Source organism: Dasypus novemcinctus, chromosome 13, assembly GCF_030445035.2.
Source record: "Dasypus novemcinctus isolate mDasNov1 chromosome 13, mDasNov1.1.hap2, whole genome shotgun sequence".
NCBI lineage: Eukaryota > Metazoa > Chordata > Mammalia > Cingulata > Dasypodidae > Dasypus > Dasypus novemcinctus.
In genome coordinates, this window is record NC_080685.1 from 14,966,478 (window position 1) to 14,985,223 (window position 18,746).

General features: G+C 44.7%; 1 protein-coding gene and 1 pseudogene across 1 annotated transcript in view; both read left to right on the top strand.

The window, feature by feature from the left end:
* The window catches only part of RBM34 (RNA binding motif protein 34), a 38,082-nt gene extending 26,640 nt beyond the window's left edge, over positions 1-11,442 (top strand). The window contains exons 7-11 of the mRNA XM_004473122.5: positions 2,847-2,930; positions 3,074-3,137; positions 8,060-8,099; positions 8,323-8,441; positions 10,525-11,442. Of these exons, the coding sequence (XP_004473179.1) occupies positions 2,847-2,930; positions 3,074-3,137; positions 8,060-8,099; positions 8,323-8,441; positions 10,525-10,803 (586 nt within the window). The 3' untranslated portion in view covers positions 10,804-11,442. The remainder of the gene's footprint in view (positions 1-2,846; positions 2,931-3,073; positions 3,138-8,059; positions 8,100-8,322; positions 8,442-10,524) is intronic.
* A 2,046-nt stretch (positions 11,443-13,488) lies between these two features.
* LOC111759069 (large ribosomal subunit protein uL5-like) lies at positions 13,489-14,283 on the top strand (annotated as a pseudogene).
* Positions 14,284-18,746: the final 4,463 nt, after the last annotated feature.

Genomic DNA, 18,746 nt, shown 5'->3' on the forward strand with positions numbered 1-18,746 from the left:
AAAGAACGGCCAAATTGCTTTCCAGAGTGGTTGTACCATTTTGCCTTCTCAGCAGTGTAGGAGAGTTCCAGTTGCTCCCTGTGCTTGCCAATACTTGGTATTCTCAGTCTTTCAGGTTGGCCTGTGGGTCTTACTATGAGTTTATTATGAGTAGTGATTTATTCATTATGGTTTTAAATTGTCTTTTTGCCGGTGACAAAATTGTTAAGCATCTTTTAATGTGCTCATTGGCTGTTTGTATCTATTCTTTGATGAATATAAGTAGTTCTTTTTAGGTTCTGGATATAGGGTATATATGTTGCAGCTATTTTGCTCCAGTCTGAGGCTTACTGTTTTGTTTTTTTTTTTTAAGATTTTTTTTAAAAATAAAGATTTATTTATTTATTTAATTCCCCCCCCCCCCGGTTGTCTGTTCTCTCTGTCTATTTGCTGCGTCTTGTTTCTTTGTCCGCTTCTGTTGTCGTCAGCGGCACGGGAAGTGTGGGCAGCGCCATTCCTGGGCAGGCTGCACTTTCTTTCGTGCTGGGTGGCTCTCCTTATGGGGCGCGCTCCTTGCACGTGGGGCTCCTCTACGCAGGGACACCCCTGTGTGGCACAGCACTCCTTGCGCGCATCAGCACTGCGCATGGGCCAGCTCCACACAGGTCAAGGAGGCCCAGGGTTTGAACCGCGGACCTCCCATGTGGTAGACGGATGCCCTAACCACTGGGCCAAGTCCGTTTCCCTATTTTTTATTTATTTCTCTCCCCTTGCCCCCACCCCAGTTGTCTGCTCTTCTGTGTCCATTTGCTGTGTGTTCTGTGTCCGCTTGTGTTCTTGTCAGCAGCACCCGGAATGGGTGTCTCTTTTTGTTGTGTTATCTTGCTGTGTCAGTTCTCCGTGTGTACAGTGCCATTCCTGAGCAGGCTGCACTTTTTTGCACTGGGTGGCTCTCCTTACGGGGTGCATTCCTTGCGCGTGGGGCTCCCCTACGCGGGGGGCACCCCTATGTGGCAGGGCACTCCTTGCGTGCATCAGCACTGTGCATGGGCCAACTCCACACGGGTCAAGGAGTCCCGGGGTTTGAACCTCGGATCGGACCTCCCATGTGGTAGGCGGATGCCCTAACCACTGGGCCAAGTCCACCTCCCTGAGGCTTACTTTTTTAGCAGTGTCGTTTGAATGTTTAAAGTCACATTCCATTCCTGTCTTTTTGGAGCTACACCAAGGACATTTTGGATTTAGATGCTGCTATATAGGGCCTCTGGAGTCAGTTGGACTTGCTTCTGGACCTTGGTCTGAGCTCATTATCTTCATTATCACTTGTATCATCTTGGTCATGGATCTCTGTCTCAGCTTCTTTAGCTATAAAATCAGAAAAATAACGTCTGTGTCAGAGTTGTATTAAATGAGATATGTAAAATGCCCAGCACAGCGGTTGGCATATATTAAGCATTCAATAAAGCATAACTGGTTTTATCAATATAAAATGATTGGGTAAATTAATATCTTATTATAGAATGCATACCTTGCTGTTATTCTCCAGTATCCTTCTTGAGGATACTCATTTGTTTATTAGCATTTTTCTTTACTTCAAAATAGTACATTAATGTCTTCATTTGTCATTACTAGGTCATTCTGCTGACTTGGGTCATTTTGCTAGCTTAGAGTCCATCTTTTGGGTGATTTCCCCCTAAAAGTATTATATTATAGTTCATCATATTAAAATTTTAAAATGTCAGAACCATTAGCTCACCAGCAGTACGAAAACAGAACACAGGCTGGATTTGGCCCATGGATCTTAGTTTGCATCCCCCGAATTAGAATAAATTATTGATGTTTCTCACTTTTTACTTACTGCTATGTGTCCCTATTTACTTATTCTTCTGTATCCCTTCATAGAGCTTTAAGGATAGTTTCCCTTTAAAATATCTCTGAACTTTATCACCATTTTGCAACCGCAAGGAATTAGTGGGTTTCAGCACTGCATAGCGATGGCTGCAGTCTTTTAAAAAGAGTGAAAACCAGACACAGGATGCCAGGTAATGAAAGGACACAACTTGCCCTCCAGTCTTGACGGGTTGATTCTTAGTCTGATCAAACCTCTGCCTCCAGCTGCCTGTTTGCAAGAACTAGAGAACAGAGGTAAAAATGTTCAGCTGTATTATGAGCTGGGAGCCACGCCAAACCTAGGCTCTGGGCAATTCTGTAGGTCAAACAAGTGAGGGGCGCAAACAAATAAACTATAAGGAAAGAGAGAGAAGGAATCCTGAAGCTTAAAAAGACTTGGAAGACATAGCAATCAAAGAAAGAACAAGACCAAAGTGTAATGTCTGAGAGTTCACACTTGGGAGGTCAAACCGTGAAGAGACTCAAGGAAATAAGTCCTGTCAAATTTTGGCTCTCGGTTTCCCTTGAGAAGAAAGTGGACATTGGAAGAGCCACTTCAGAGTATTCGTGAGTGGGTGAAAGTGGAAAGGATGTTGGGCCTTAATAACTGACTAACTGACCTTATGTTTTTGTATAGTTTTCTATATGGGTATTTCATTTTATAGTCAAAAGGGAAGAAAACCCATCTGTTCACGTATGTGCCAGGCACAAAGCTGCACTAAGATTATGCAGGCTTTCAGTGTTCTCAGGAATTGGCTTTGCGTTCAGTCACAGTAACAGCGTGTGTCAGCCAGTAGCTTTGTAAGTGGTCTGCTGCATTTCGAGTTATTGCTCAGTATTTATTCAGAGAAATGAACCTTCCACCCAGTAATTCTTATCATGTGTTAGTTTGGAGTAGAAAGTAAGCTGTATATATTTTAGTGGCTTTGAAGTTAACACATTTTACATGTTCTTTTTTCCCCTATCTTTTGGTGTAGACGGAAAATCCATCCTGATCAGAAAAATATTAACGCTTATGTTGTGTTTAAGGATGAGAATGCTGCCATAAAAGCATTGAAAAGGTAATTTTATCTCTGAGGTTTGAATAGAGCTATATTTATGTATAAGTGCCTTTTTATTCTTTGGGTTCACTTTAGGGCAAATATTATATAGTAACTCAGTGCTCGTTTTTTTTTTTTAACCATCATTTTTCCTTGTAATATAGAAATGGAGCCCAAATTGCAGATGGATTTCGTATTAGAGTTGATCTCGCATCTGAAACCTCATCTGTGAGTAATATTTGATTTTTTTTTTAAGAACTTAATTCAGATCCTTGCAAATAAAAATATTTTCTTCTGAGCCTTTGTTGAGGAGGGAGTGTGATCCATAGCACAAGAATAAGGGAAGTTACAAAAGAAAACAAACTTTGTCCTCTACAGTGACAGTATTGGTGACACAGTACTTTGCCACCCACACCATCTGATCTAATAATCATGGAGAGTTAGGGCTGGAAGGTAGAGTAGAGAGCTGCCGGTTGGATACCTTATGTATAGACTGAGCTCTAAAAAGTTACATTCATTAAATTCACATTTTGAGGACTTGCTGTTTTTTTGTTTTTAAGATTTATTTTTTTGTTTACTTCTCTCCCCTTCCCCGCCGCCCCCCTCCCCAGTTGTCCGCTCTCTGTGTCCATTCGCTGTGTGTTCTACTGCGTCCGCTTATATCAGCGGCACCTGGAATCTGTGTCTCTTTTTGTTGTGTCATCTTGTTGCATCAGCTCTCCGTGTGTGCGGCGCCATTTTTGGGCAGGCTGCACTTTTTTACCCTGGGTGACTCTCCTTACGGGGCGCACTCCTTGCACGTGGGGCTCCCCTACGTGGGGTACACCCCTGCATGGCATGGCACTCCTTGCACACATAAGCACTGCACATGGGCCAGCTCAACACACGAGTCAAGGAGGCCCGGGGTTTGAACCTTGGACCTCCCATGTGGTAGGCGGACACCCTATCCTTTGGACCAAATCTGCTTTCCTTGAGGGCTTGCTCTTAACAGTCATGCAACGATAAGACAGTCTTCATTCTCCAGGAGTTCACAGTGTAAAGGTGCAGACAGCAAATGAACAAATCACTGCACTATTTTATGATAAATTCACTGGATGCTTTGTCAGCATGCGAGAGGGGGCACTTTACCTGGGGGAGGTACAAGGAGGAAAAATAAAAGTCATCCCCACTAGGACGGCTAATATTTTTTTAAAAACCAAAAATCAGTATTGATGAGAATGGGGAGAAATTGGAATTCTTGTACACTGCTGGTGGGAATGTAAAATGATGCAGCTCCTATGGAAAATAGTTTGGTAGTTCCTCAAAAAGGAAAATACAGAATTACGGAAAATACAGAATTACCACATGACCTGGCAGTTCCATTTTTAGGTATAAATACCAAAGAATCAAAAGCAGGGACTCAAACAGATATTTGTACACCGATGTTCATTGCAGCATTATTCACAATAGCCAAAAAGTGGTAGTAACCCGTGAGTCCGTTAGTAGAATAATGGATAAACAAAATGTGTAGTATATACATACAATGAACTACTACTCAGCCATAAAAAGGAATGACATTCTGATACCTACTACAACATGAATGGACACTGAAAAATTGCTAGGTGAAATATACCAGACACAAAAGGACAAATATTGTGTGATTCCACTTAGATGGAATATCTGGAATAAGCAAATTCGTAGAGACAGAAAGTAGATCAGGGGTGTGTGTGTCGCTTGGTGGTTGAGCATCACTCTCCATGTGTGAGGTCCCAGGTTCAATCCCCAATACCTCCTAAAAACAAGAACATAATAATAAATTAGTTTAAAAAGAAAATAGATCAGAGGTTACCAGGGGTGGGGGGTTGAGTTTCACTTTGGGGTGTTGAAAAAGTTTCTGTAATGGATGATGATGGTAGTGGCACAACATTATGAATGTAATTAATGGCCATGAACTGTACCCTGAAAAATGGTTAAAATGAAAAATTTTGTTATGTATGTGCTAACTTTTTTTTTAAATTAAAAGGTTAAAAAAAATAAAATGAAGGTTTGCAGAACAGGTCTTCATATCAATCTTAAAACATGTGCAGGGCAGTTCTCTTTCAGTCCTGGGTGTCGGCCGCCACTGGGCTTCGGCTGCCAGTGCGCTGAGGGCCAGGCGGCGCGGGCAGCAGCCTGGCACCCTGCGCCCGCCCCTCACCTCAGAAGCTGGTCACTGCCGCCGCGGCCCAGCGAGCGGCCCAGGTGTGGGTGGGCAAGTGTGTGGTGGTGGAGCCAGGCTGTACGTACGTAAAGCTGCCTGCTGAGCAGGACACAACCAGCGCGTTTCCCGGAAGATGTGTTCCCCCCCGTCTTTGACAACTCTTCTGCCAGTGTTGTGGGAAAAGATGGAAAACCGTGGAATCGGGGCTTACAGGGTAGAGCTGGGTGAGAAGATGCCCACTGATTCCGCCCCCATCCTCTCGGCAACCAGATGTCGTCTTCATGTGATTTTCCCAGTGGGGCCTGCGTCGCTGGGAAAGGTCCATGCAGAGTGGTCTCCTGAGGTGCGACGCCATTGCCCCCGAACTCCCGTCAGCCTGTGGGAGCTAACCTCCATCTTAGGGATGAGAAGGCCACCATCGAGAACCTGGAGAGGATGCTGACCCCACCGCCCATCCCAGAGTTAGCTGTGGCAAGGGAGATGGGTGCTGGAAAGCACCTGGCGTGCTCAGCGCTCACACAGCGGCCTGTGGGCGGCGGGGTTGAGCCGTCGGAGCAGCCCTCTGCCCACCCCCTGCCCGGAAGAGAAAAAATGCCTACTGCTCTAATCGTCAGCCCTCCTTCCTTACCTGTCCCCTCGGAACCTTCCTACACTTGGCTCAAAGAAGCGGTGGAGCCTTCGCACATCGATGCCAAGTTTTCATTACAGATTAGCTTTTCCATAAGACCCTTTCGACCAGTCAGTAATTTCCAGGTTTTGTTTGTTTAAAGTATAAGAGTTCAAACTTTCACAGTCTATTAAAATTTAGCCCTGAATGACAAGCATTCTTAAAGCCTTATATTTCAAATCCCCGTATTCTTGCTAAGATTAAGAGTCACCAAAATACCCTTTGAACTGAGGTGCATTGTTGTGCTACGAACAGTAGCACTACATTTTGATTTAAAGGCCTTTGTCTTGAAGGAGACTGTAGCTTCTGATGGTAGGAAATGCAACGCTTTCTAGTAGTTTTCAGGTATGTAAGGCCTGAAGGCACAGCCTCCTTAGTGAAATGTTGCCATTTAATGCATTCAGTAATTCATCCCTGTTGGTGACATGCCATTTGTACCGTATATCATAACGGAATGAGCATAGCAACGCTGTGGATCAGCCTTTTTGGTTTTGTAGTGAGTGTTTTTGTACAGTTAGTTTAGTTTTAGCCTTTGCTGCGATTTTGAACAGAAGTCCGAGTTCTGAGTTTGCTCTGGTAAGTGCCCTGCCCCTGGTCGGGTGCACAGGCTGGGTGCCTGCAGCTCTCAGTGGCATCAAAGGGAAGACAGTGTTTTGCCACCGTGTGAAGTGGAGATTCATTTAATTTACACCACATTGAATGCAGAATGATTAACTGAATGAAAGCATCACGGGTGCGCTTTTTAACAGGTGAATTTCTGTCGAATGTAGTAGATGATGAGGAAAGGTCGGTGTGATCAGTAAGTGCTTTTCTTATGCTTTTCCTTTCTCTTGCACCCGCCATCCCTCCCAAAACGGGACCTTTAATTCCCATAGTTGCTACCTTGAATTTAGTTAGCACTCTTCTTATACAACCCTGTCTTAATGGGCAATATGTCTCCTTGTATTATAAAATCTTTCTGATAATCCATTAGAATTTTGTTTCGTAGATTAGTAAAAGTGTGTTCCTCTTTTCACATCACTTTATTCAAAGCTACGTGCTTTCCTTTGTTACTATAAAAATCATGTGTTGCAGCTTTCCAGTTTTAAAATATTTTCGATGTTCTTCAGCTCTGGCCCTTCTTAACATCACTGGCTTGCCAGCTGACCAGCACCATCCCTTGACCAGTTCTGGCCCGACCCTTTGCTTCCCCTGCGTCCCCTGCCACTTTTACCAGTGTCCCCTGGGGTCCGTGAGGTTCTGTAAGCTCAGCGCTAGTGCTCACTGTATTCTGGACTTCTCACACCCTGGCAGGAATACATTGTCGGGCCCTCGAACCACGGGAGCAGAAGTTTCTAAATGGACAGTTGCAGAATCTTGGAGTGCTTGTACATTGATCTTTTGCTAACTCAGCTGGATGTTTTGCATGTATGACTGAATCCTTGAATCATTATAAAAAAAGATGTGTGGGCGTTATCCAGGACACCATGCCCACTCCCAGACCTCTCAAACAAAGGGAAGATGGGGCTGTCTGGGCAAGAACAGCAGTATAAATGGTTGGGGCAGAAAACTTGATTTGCTCTGAGACTGGCAAGAGCTTGATGTGGTTATGAAGTGGGACCCGAGGGGCAGTCGTCAGAGTTGTCGTTGGAGAGGCAGGTAAAGGTCAAAACCATGGAGACCCTTGTCAGCCTCGTGAGGGTCTGGATTTGTCCAGGGGCTATTCTGAAGGTTTAAAGGGGGCAGCAACATGACCAGGTCTGCATTGTATGACGGTCTCTGTGGCTGTAAATGAGGATGGGCCAGAAGGGTTCACCGTAGAAACACTGCCTTTCACTCTGTGTGGAGTGGCCTAGTTAAGAAATGACAGAGGCCTGGGCGAAAGCACTGACTTTTATTGTGGTTGTAGCACAGGGGTCAGCAGACTGCGGTGTTTGGGCCAAATCCAGCCACCACCTGTTGTTAATAAAGTTTTATTGGAACGCAGTCACTGTCACTCACCCATCATCAGTGACCACTTTTGCTGCTGCACTGGCAGAGTCGAGTCGTTGAGGTAGAGACCACATGGCCCCACAGAGCCTCAAATATTTATCATCTTGCCCTTTACTTAAATATCCTGGTGCTGGAAGCGTTTCTTTTGCACAACCATGTCTCAGTGTCAGCTGTGACCAGACACACACACACACACCCAGGAAGTGAGAGGTGGGTGGCTCAGTCGGGGACTGGTGCCCAGTCAGACATGGGGAATGAAGGAGAGAGAGGATTTTAGGGTGACTTGTTTTTTGCTTGTGCAAATTATATTTTTTAAACTTCTTTGTGTTTCAGAGGGACAAGAGATCAGTGTTTGTGGGCAATCTCCCTTACAGTAAGTTTGTTTCAACAAATAAAGTTTCTTTCTAACATTAAAATAATGGAGAAATAAACAAAAACAGTAACTTAATGTTTTGCTTTGTGACTAACTTTAAAAAAGCATGTACTGTAAATAGACTTAATTTCCATAGGGCTCTGCTTAAATAGCTCTGTTGTTAAAATTTTCCAGCTTTCCACAGAGATTGCATGCCTTCCATTTTTGTCAATTTTGTCTTTAGAAATTGAAGAATCTGCTGTTGAGCAACATTTTCTGGACTGTGGGAACATTGTAGCCGTGAGAATTGTGAGAGACCAAGTGACTGGAGTGGGCAAAGGTTTTGGCTACGTACTGTTTGAGGTAGGAGAGACTAACGCATCATCACTATCCTTGGAAAAAGAGCTGGGAGGAATCGTCCCTGCTGTTTCATCCATTCAGGCAGAACTGTCATTTTCGCCATCAAATTGTGTCCTTTTTTTTTTTTAAGAGTTATTTTATTTATTTCTCTCTCCATCCCCACCATTGTCTGCTGTCTGTGTCCATTCACTGTGTGTTTTCCTGCATCCGCTTGCATCATCCAGCGGCACTGGGAAACTGCGTCTCTTTGTTGTGTCACCTTGCTGCATCAGCTCTCCGTGTGTGCAGCGCCACTCCTGGGCCGGCTGCACTTTTTTCACACAGGGCGCACTCATTGGTGTGTGGGGCTCCCCTACGCAGGGGCACCCCTGCATGGCGCGGTCACTCCTTGCGCATGGCAGCACCGCCCGTGGGCCAGCTTACCACACGGATCAGGAGGCCCTGGGCATCGAACCCTGTACCCTCCATACGGTAGGCGGATGCTCTATCAGTTGAGCCACGTCCACTTCCCTAAATTGTGTCTTAAGAAACCTAAATTCAGGGAAGCAATTTGGCCCAAATGGATAGGGCGTACACCTACCACATGGGAGGTCCAAAGATTCAAACCCAGGGCCTCCTGACCCATGTGATAAGCTGGTCCATGCGCAGTGCTGATGCGCGCAAGGAGTGTTGTGCCACGCAGGGGTGTCCCCCGCGTAGGGGAGCCCCACATGCAAGGAATGCGCCCCATATGGAGAGCTGCCCAGCACGAAAAAAAAAAGAAAAAAAAAACCTAAATTCATAACTCGCTATAATGGAGTGCTTTTGATACAGTAGTGCCTCATCAAAGATGTTTTAGTTCCCCTTTGTTCACACTGATGGTATTAAGTAACATTTTAGATACTGGATATTAAAAGTGCTAAATCTCTTGAGTCTCAATTTTTCCCTCAAATGTTTCCTGCATTTTGGATTACTACCTAAGGTAGATTCCCAGTGGGATATTACTAGGTCAAGATGTATGACCATTTTTAAGACTTGTTTTATATTACCAGGTGGTTTTTTAGAAAGGGTGTCACCTCCTTATATTTTCACCATTACTGTATTGTAGTTATTTTACTCTTTCTCTGCTCTCTTGTCTTTATTTTATTTATTTATTTTTTTAGTTTCTCTCCCCTTCTCCCCCCATTCCCCACCCCCAGTTGTCTGCTCTCTGTGTGTTCTTCTGTGACGGCTTCTATCCTTATCAGCAGCACCGGGAATCCGTGTTTCTTTTTGTTGCGTCATCTTGTTATGTCAGCTTTCGGTGTGTGCAGCGCCATTCTTGGGCAGGCTGCGCTTTCTTTCGCGCTGGACGGCTCTCCTTACAGGGCGCACTCCTTGCACATGCGTGGGGCTCCCCTATGCGGGGGACACCCCTGTGTGGCATGGCACTCCTTGCGCACATCAGCACTGCGCATGGGCCAGCTCCACACGTGTCAAGGAGGCCCGGGGTTTGAACCGTGGACCTCCCATGTTGTAGGCGGATGCCCCATCCATTGGGCCAAGTCCGCTTCCCTGTCCTTAGTTTATTACTCCAAAGGCTTTTAAAGTCTTTTAATAAACATGTCCTCAACCTTAAGAGTGATGGCTATTTCGTGGTTCTATGTGGAATAAAAGAAGACTAGAACTGAGCCTCTAAAAGGAACCCTAGAGGGGCCCTAATCCAGCGTCACAGGCACTGAAACGGGGAGCTTCTTACCCTTGATTCATCGAATACAGGCAGTCTTCTAAATGAAGATTCCCTTGAGAAAGAAATTTGTTGGTTGAAAAGATTGTGTATGATTAAATCTAGTCAGTCTAACCACCCCATTTTGCAATGAGAAAAAGGAAGCCTGTGGGATTCTGATCTGATCATTTGATCAGGCGTCTTCCGGGCTTCCTGGGGCAGAGCTTATGAGGAGCAGATTAAAACCCGGCTTCACGCGTGGCTGTACTTCCAGGGTGTGGAAGTGCTAGGTGTTTTATAATCAGGTTGGAAAATAGTTCCAATCCCACAGAAAAGGGTATTTTATTAGTTTCTTTGCAGCTGAGCTTCTGGTGTAAATTAATTTGTTAATTTGTGTTTCAGAATACTGATGCTGTTCACCTTGCTCTGAAATTAAATAATTCTGAGCTGATGGGAAGAAGACTCAGAGTCATGCGTTCAGTCAATAAAGAAAAATTAAAACAGCAAAGCTCAAATCCTGCTTTGAAGAATGCCACTAAACCCAAGCAGCAACTTAATTTTGCTTCAAAAACTACAGGACATTCTAAAAATTTGTTTATTGGAGAAAAAGCAGTTCTCGTTAAAAAGAAAAAGAAAGGACAGAAAAGAAGTGGACAAATGAACCCAAAGAAACCCAAGTAGCTATCTGAAGCTCTTCTTTTCTTTTTTAATACTCAATACTAATGTTCAAAGTGTGGTGATCCATGTCTTGCATTTCAGAATTTTTTATGGATGGTGTATCTGCTACTTGGAGTCTTCCATTCTTAGTTTATTTGAATTATAATACTGTTCTCTGAAGCATTTGTTTTAAAATGTAGGTAGATTGCACAACATGGATTTTGTGTTAATACTCATGCTCTAACAGATAATTTCAGACTTTGCGTGAACATTTAGGATTTTACTGTATGGTAGAAATATGTGATTAGCCCTTCAGGTCAGTCACTTTAAAAATACTACCAATTGGAATGAGACTAAACAGTAAGCAGACGTAAGGAAAAATAAAACAAAACACTGCAATCAGTAGTACTGATTGTATCTAAACAAAATAGTTCTGTGAACTGGGAATACTGATCTAAGTTACAGTCACAGTCCCTAAGAAGAAAGGTTTTGAGGACTGTTATCTAACAGCCACTCTTTCTTATTCCTTTTGCTTACACTTTGTTAAGTGAAATTCTAGATTTTTATAATAACTAACCAGGAGGAATGACTAATACCTTTTACATATATGAAATGTTGCTGTGATTTATTTATTTATTTTTAAATAAAATTTTTGGGAATATATCATTCATACATGAACGTACATAAAGAATAAGTGTATAGTAAAATTTGTGAATTTACAAAACAAGCATGCATACCATCAAAAAAGGGCTATGATTCTTTTGGCGGGGAGGGTAGGCAAGGGAAGTAAAGCATTTATTAAGAAACGAGAAAAGAAAAACAGTGCGCCACCCCAGACCCGATTGCGGGCCTGCTTCAGGGTGAGACACGCCATGATTTATTTTTAACCAGTGATTAACTTGGTTATTGAAGTCCTTGGCAGATGAACTTATAATGCAGATTTCTGCTTTTATTCCTATTTTTATTTGAAAAATCTGAACAGTCTTCCAAAAAAATATATTTAAAGGAAACATTTTCTGATAAAGTACATTAAGTCACAAAGTATAAATGAAGTTCGGCATGGAATACCGTCCCCTTCCCGGGGCCTGGCACAGCCTCTCGTGCACCCTGCCAGGCCGGATTGTAGCCCAGGAGGGCAGGGTGGTAGTGACCCCGCGTGGCAGCGGGCAGGCAGGCAGGATTTGGACATGCATGTGTCATCCCTCCCAGGTGGATGAAGGGATTGAGGATAGAGTGACACATAGAGTGTGCCTTGAAAATCCTCTGGTAGGGTTAGCACAGAAACACCTTAACAGAGCTTTCCAGTCTAACTCTGTAGCAGAGAGCAGTGAAGACTTTGTTCTCCTGACGATCCAGGTACCGAGTATTTTATGCCCAGGCTCCCCTCAGGGTGCTTAGAACCTTGATTTTCATAAGTCGGGTTCCGTAAATACTTCTTAACTGGTCATTCTTGAATTAAGCTTATATTTATATAAAGATGCATCTCCTGGGAAGTGGACTTGGCCCGGTGGTTAGGGAATCCATCTACCACATGGGAGGTCCACGGTTCAAACCCCGGGCCTCCTTGACCCGTGCGGAGCTGGCCCATGCGTAGTGCTGATGTGCGCAAGGAGTGCCATGCCACGCAGGGGTGTCCCCTGCATAGGGGAGCCCCACGCGCAAGGAGTGCACCCCGTAAGGAGAGCCGCCCAGCACAAAAGAAAGTGCAGCCTGTCCAGAAATAGCGCCACCCACACGGAGAGCTGACACAACAAGATGACGCAACAAAAAAACACAATTCCCATGCCGCTGACAACAACAGAAGTGGACAAAGAAGACGCAGCAAATAGACACAGAGAACAGACAACCGGGGGGGGGGGTTGGGGGGTTGGGGGAGAAGGGGAAAGAAAGAAAGAAATAGATAAATCTTAAAAAAAAAATGCATCTCCTGTAGACTGTGTAAACCCTGTTCATATATAGGCTGGGTGTGTAAGCTTAATTGTGATGTTCCTATGAATGGGTAACTTCTGAAAACACCGTAGTTACCATTAAAAACTCCACATTTGTTGTATCAGTGCAATTTCAACTGTCCTTAAGCAGAATATGCATACTTTACTATATGAATTCTAAAACACATTTGATCCCCCAAAAATGTGAATAAAGTCCCCACCACCCCCACCCAACCCCCAAAAAAACAAAGCACATCTGATACAGAAGTAGAACCAGTACCAACAGAAATACTGGTATATTTCTTTTTTTTTTTTTTTTTTTTTTAAAGATTTATTTTTATTTATTTTAATTCCCCTCCCCTCCCCTGGTTGTCTGTTTTCTGTGTCTTTTTGCTGCGTCTTGTTTCTTTGTCCGCTTCTGTTGTCGTCAGCGGCACGGGAAGTGTGGGCGGCGTCATTCCTCGGCAGGCTGCTCCCTCCTTCGCGCTGGGCGGCTCTCCTTATGGGTGCACTCCTTGCGCGTGGGGCTCCCCTACGCGGGGGACACCCTGCGTGGCAGGGCACTCCTTGCGCGCATCAGCACTGCGCATGGGCCAGCTCCACGCGGGTCAAGGAGGCCCGGGGCTTGAACCGCGGGCCTCCCATGTGGTAGACGGACGCCCTAACCACTGGGCCAAAGTCCGTTTCCCATGGTATATTTCTTTATTAGCTGGAAAAATAGTATCATGTAATGGCTGATTAAATGTTGCTAACTGTAGGAGAATAAATGTGGGGGGTCAGCATGGTTCAGATTTGGCCTTTCATGCTTTTAATAAAACTGTTGGTGGTTTTGATGCGTCAAGAGTGTTACTCTCGTTCTCCTGAGCGCCGTTCCCTGACCGTGCCCGACGAGTCGTTTGTTAGTGGTCTCGGATGGAAACGGTACGGCTCTCTGTGCTCCCTCCTAACCCAGGGTGCAGGTCAGAAGGAGCACCCCGTGCGGGAATCTCATAGCCACAAGCTGTGTCTCAGCATCTATGTGGGGTGGAACTGGATGAAGACAGACTGACGGGGCAGCTAAGGTGCTGGAGCAGCTCAAATGGTGGACCCTCATGTTTTCCAAAGCTAGATACACTGGGAGATCCTTTGGCCTCAGGAGAAAGGAGAAGATTGGCATCCACTGCACAGACCTCAGGGCCAAGACCAAGGAAATCTTGATGGAAGGTCTCAAGGTGTGGGAGTTTGCATTAAGAAAAAATAACTTGGGAGCGGGTGTAGCTCAGTGCTTGAGCACCTGCCTCCCATTCATTCCCATGTACGAGGTCCTAGGTTCAATCCCCGATACTATCTCAAAAATAAAAAAACTCAGAGACTGGAAACTTCTGTTTGGGGAATTCAGGCACACAGCTTGGTGGCTCTAACCCAAGCATTCCTGCCCGTGGCCTGGACTTGCCTGGTGCTGGGCAGACCAGGGTTCAGCACTGCAGACATGGAGTGCAGGACCGGCTGCACCGGGGCTGTAAACAGAATCCGTGACCAGGAGGCCATGCCCTGGTTTCAGCAGCAGAACAATGTCATTGTCCTTTGTGGCAAATGAATTCTTGTTTTTATCTACAAGGACAAAAATGAAGGCTAAAGAATTCTAAGTAGGAGATGCAGGATTGCTTTGCCTTGCCTACCACGTATTTTCTCAGTCCAGTTCGACTTGTTTTAGCGTGCTCACCATAGCTTGCTCCTTTTTAAGTCTCAAGGATTTCACGCAAAATGCCTTGGACGAGCCTGGCAGCCACTCTGTACCTAAATACCTTGATGTTTGGACCAGGTCAGTGCTTTCAGGCTGCAGTGAGAGGTGTAGCCTTTGCCCGCAGCTACTAGGTGCTGACCCCCGGGTCCTGGACCGCCCTGCCTGGTATGAATGCCTTGCTTGTTGGAGGCTTGGGCTTCTCACAGTCGAACGCTGTGGCTTGTGATGGAGGCTTTGGGCACCACCGTATCAGTTCTGACCTCCCAGATGGGCAGGAGGCTTAGCAGGTCAGCTAACCTGACTCTGTAATCAAGCCCCAATCAAACTCCAGCTCCCACGCTTGGGTGAGTTCCCCGGTCAACCATGGCCTGTGTCTCTTGTCATAGCCTGACGAGGAGGTAATGTCATCTGCTGCTCCAAGAGGGGAGGGTGACCTGCAGCTTCACCTTGCTTCTCCTCCCAGTCTTTGCCTTTGCCTCTCTCCTTTCACTGGTTCTCATTTGTGTCTTTTCTAATAATAAAACTGCAATCCTAAATCGAGGACTTCCCTGAGTTCTGCACGTCAAACCGGGTTATGGAATCTGAGGCTGAGCTTTGAGCCAGCTGACCTGAAGTGAGGGTGGTCCCGGGGACCCCTGAACTTGGGGCTGGTGTCTCAAGTCAGGGCAATCCTTTGGGGCCTGTGACCGCTACAAACATGGGTACAGTTAACTGATAGAAAAGTTTTACGAGACAGTCCTTGTGCATACTACTGGGGCTACAGCTGAAATTCCACAATCCACTAGAGATTTCAAGTACAAATTCTTGCCTAGGCAATTTCCAGACGGTTTCCATTCAAGATTCTGCACTTTAGACATGATTTACAACAGGTATTTAACATGTAAAGTGGTTAAGGGAATCGTAGGCGTGAGCTGTTGCTCTAACTGTACTTCTGTATAAACGTGTTACCTGCTATAGTGCACCTCGTAATAGTAATCTGAACAGTGACATTGCATTTCCTTGGGAGGAGTAGACAAAGTAACATGTTTTCTGCTTGCTCAGGAGACACAGCCTAATTAATGACCCACATAGGCTATCTCCGTGGAGTCGAGTTCCCAGGCCTCATATCTGCCCTGTGGCCCTGGACAAGTCTTTCCTCTTCCAGCACACCCGAGGCTCAGGACATCCTCCCATCAGTGGTTGAGATTCATTGACAACTTTTTGGGATGCGGAGAATCAGAATCTAGGCGTGCAGGGCATATAGTTAGTTAAAGCTTTTGTGTTACTCTGATTTGTGTAATCCTTTGCTTTGCTTTGGCACATCTGCCCCTACCCCAACCCCAGACCAGGCAATGCACACTTAGCTTGGCTCTAATCTCCATTCTTCTCTAGGGTCTTAGGCTCGTCAGGAATGCAGGTGGCTTTTCTCCAGCAAAATGCTGACCTCTCTTACCCAATACCTCATCGCCTGACAGTTGCTTCTCTAATGTCTTCTGGCAGTGATCAAATCCTGGTTCCTCCAGTGTCTCTGGGCACTGAAGATGCATACATATTAAACGAATAAAAGTAAGACATATAGAAGATTGTTTTCCAGCCTTAAAGTTTTATGATTTTTATGTGAATTATAGCTCAATAAAGCTGTTTAATCTTTTTTTTTTTTTTTTTTGGCTTTTTAAGGTTGTATCGATTTTATTACTTTAATAGGAATAGGTTGATGTGTTTTAAAATCAATTCTGGGGTTTATCGTAATTCAAGGGTGAATGGAGAAAATCAGTATGTCCCGGAGCATCTGCGAAGCCAGAGGGATTTAAGTAGAGCCTTGAAGAAAGAGCAGGCCCCCAAGGTGGAGAGAGAGAAGAAGGCGTTCAGAGAATAGAGAACAACATTAGGGCAGGACGGCAGGAGAATGCAGGCGTGACATTTGGAGTATGAGGACCGGGCGGGAAATGGTCACTCTTCAGTCTTCACTTTATCCCATTTGTAGGCTGATCGTGTGATTTATTGGCCAATCTAGGCTATTTTGAGAGTAAATAGATAAACTGTTAATAGATACACCGGGACAACAGGTATAAATGAATTCATCCCATCAAAACAGGCCGTAGAGTCGCACCATCCCGAATGGACAGCATTTGCCACAGATGGTTCACTTCCTAGCCCTGGACACATTGTTTTCACTTGGTTCTCCCATCTCACAGGCCTTAGAGTCCTGGTTTTTCCTCCTCTCCTTAATCTCCAAGCACTGGAGTGTTCAGTCCTTGGGTCTCTTTAGCTGCATTCATTCTTTGATGATCTCATCCGTAATCCTTTCAAGGATTTAAATATCATCCTAGTAATGAATTCCAAAAAAACAGATATTGGACTATGTTTGTATACTGGTCTGTACCTGGGTGTGATTAAATTATGATTAGGGCTTTCATTGGGCCACATCAGTAGGGTGTTAAAAGACATGGCAAAGGACAGAGCTGGAGATGGGATGATGGAGTTTTTAAACTGGAGCCAAGGAAGTGAACACACAGGAGAGGAACACAGAGGAATAGAGACTGCTCCTTAGACATGGCAGAAGCCCCGGGGAGAGATACAGAGCTGTTGGCCTGATAATCTACAGCTGGCCTTGTGGAGAAAACAGAGGAGCTGATCCCAGAGAGAAATGAACTCTGGGAAGAAAGGAACCCAGGAAGCCTGATCCCTGGCAGACGTTGGCAGCCATCTTGCTCCAACATGTGGCAAAAGACTTTGGTGAGGGAAGTAACTTGAGCTTTATGGCCTGGTAACTAAGCTTCTACCCCAAAAACCTTTTATAAAAGGCAACAGATTTCTGGTATTTTGCTACAGCACTCCTTTGGCTGACTAATACACCATCTATATGCTGGTGACTCCTAATTTTATATCTCCAGTCTAGATCTCACCTCTGAATATTCACCAGATCCACCGGGCCTACTTGACATCTCTGCTTGGTTGTCTACAAAGTATCTCAGAATTAACATGCTCAAACTGAACTTGTGGCCTTTCCTGGCAAACCTCCTTGTCTTTTGGTATCTCTTGCTCCAGTAAATGGAAATTCCATTCCACTTGGCCAATTTCACAGGCCAAAATTTGAGAGTTATACTTGAGTTTTCTCTTTCTGTCATCTGTTACTATTTATCAGCAATTTCTTTTGGCTTTACTTTGGAAAGCTATCCAGAAGGTGATATACTGGTAGGGAGAATACCAGTAGATATGATCGTAGAATCTGCTGCCTCCTTGCCCAAGCTGTCCCACCAAGATTATGGCAATAGTGTTCTTTGACTATTTATGTGCTACAGTTATTTCTACATACAGTTTTACGAGTGATCCTTATAAAACAAGTTGAGTCAAGTTATTTCCTGTCTAAAACCCTCCAGTCACTCTATATCTCAAAAGCCAGTCTCTCCCACAGCCTAATATTCTGGCCCCTTTTCTCTGACTTCATTTCCTAACCGCTCCCTCTAGTTAACTCCTCTCCAGGAATGCTGGCCTCCTTGCTATGCCTGCAAAACCTGGAACACTCTCTTGCTGCCAGAACATTTGCTGTTTCCTCGGCAAACTTATTGGTAGGTTGTTAAAGCCCAGATATCTACATGTTGCCTTTTTTTTTTTTTTAACGTTTTTTGTTGTTTATTTTTAAATAAGTTTTAGATTTTTAATTTCTTTTAAATCTTTACCCAGAAGTCATTTTATCAAAGAGATCTTTCCTGAGCAAATTATACATATCAAATGATACATACAGCTCCATGTAGCTATCTGCTGATTCTGCTTTATTCTTTTCCATGATGCTTAATATTACTATTTGCCATTTGTTTAATGTCTGTCTCTTCCCATTAGAACTTAATCTCTGTGTGAGCAAATAGTGAGACTTGTTCAGTTTATATCCCCATTACCTAGATTAGAGTTTGATAAATAGTAAGCACTCAGTGAATATTTGTTTAGTGAATGACTGAAAGAAGGGGTGCTGTGGCAAATAGGACCGGGAGGGTATTTGGGAATGGCGGTAGCCAGCCTCTGAGCAGGCTTCCAATGAACCTCACTTCCTACTATCATGCCCTGCCTAGTCTCCTCCTCCATGGTATTAGGGCTGGTTTGTGTGACCATACAATGCAGTAGAAGTGATTGAATGTCTGAACAATGAACTTCTGCTGCTATGTCATAAAAAACAGTGTGACTTCTCTGTTTCTCTCTTCCTCAGCTCTCTGGAGATGTTAGTTGCCACTGTCATGATTAGAACTGAGGCCTCATGCCATCAGCCATGCAAGTGGGCTCTCTTGGAAGTGTTTCTCCACCCCCCCACCCCCACCCCAGTCAAGCCTTCAGGTGACTACAGC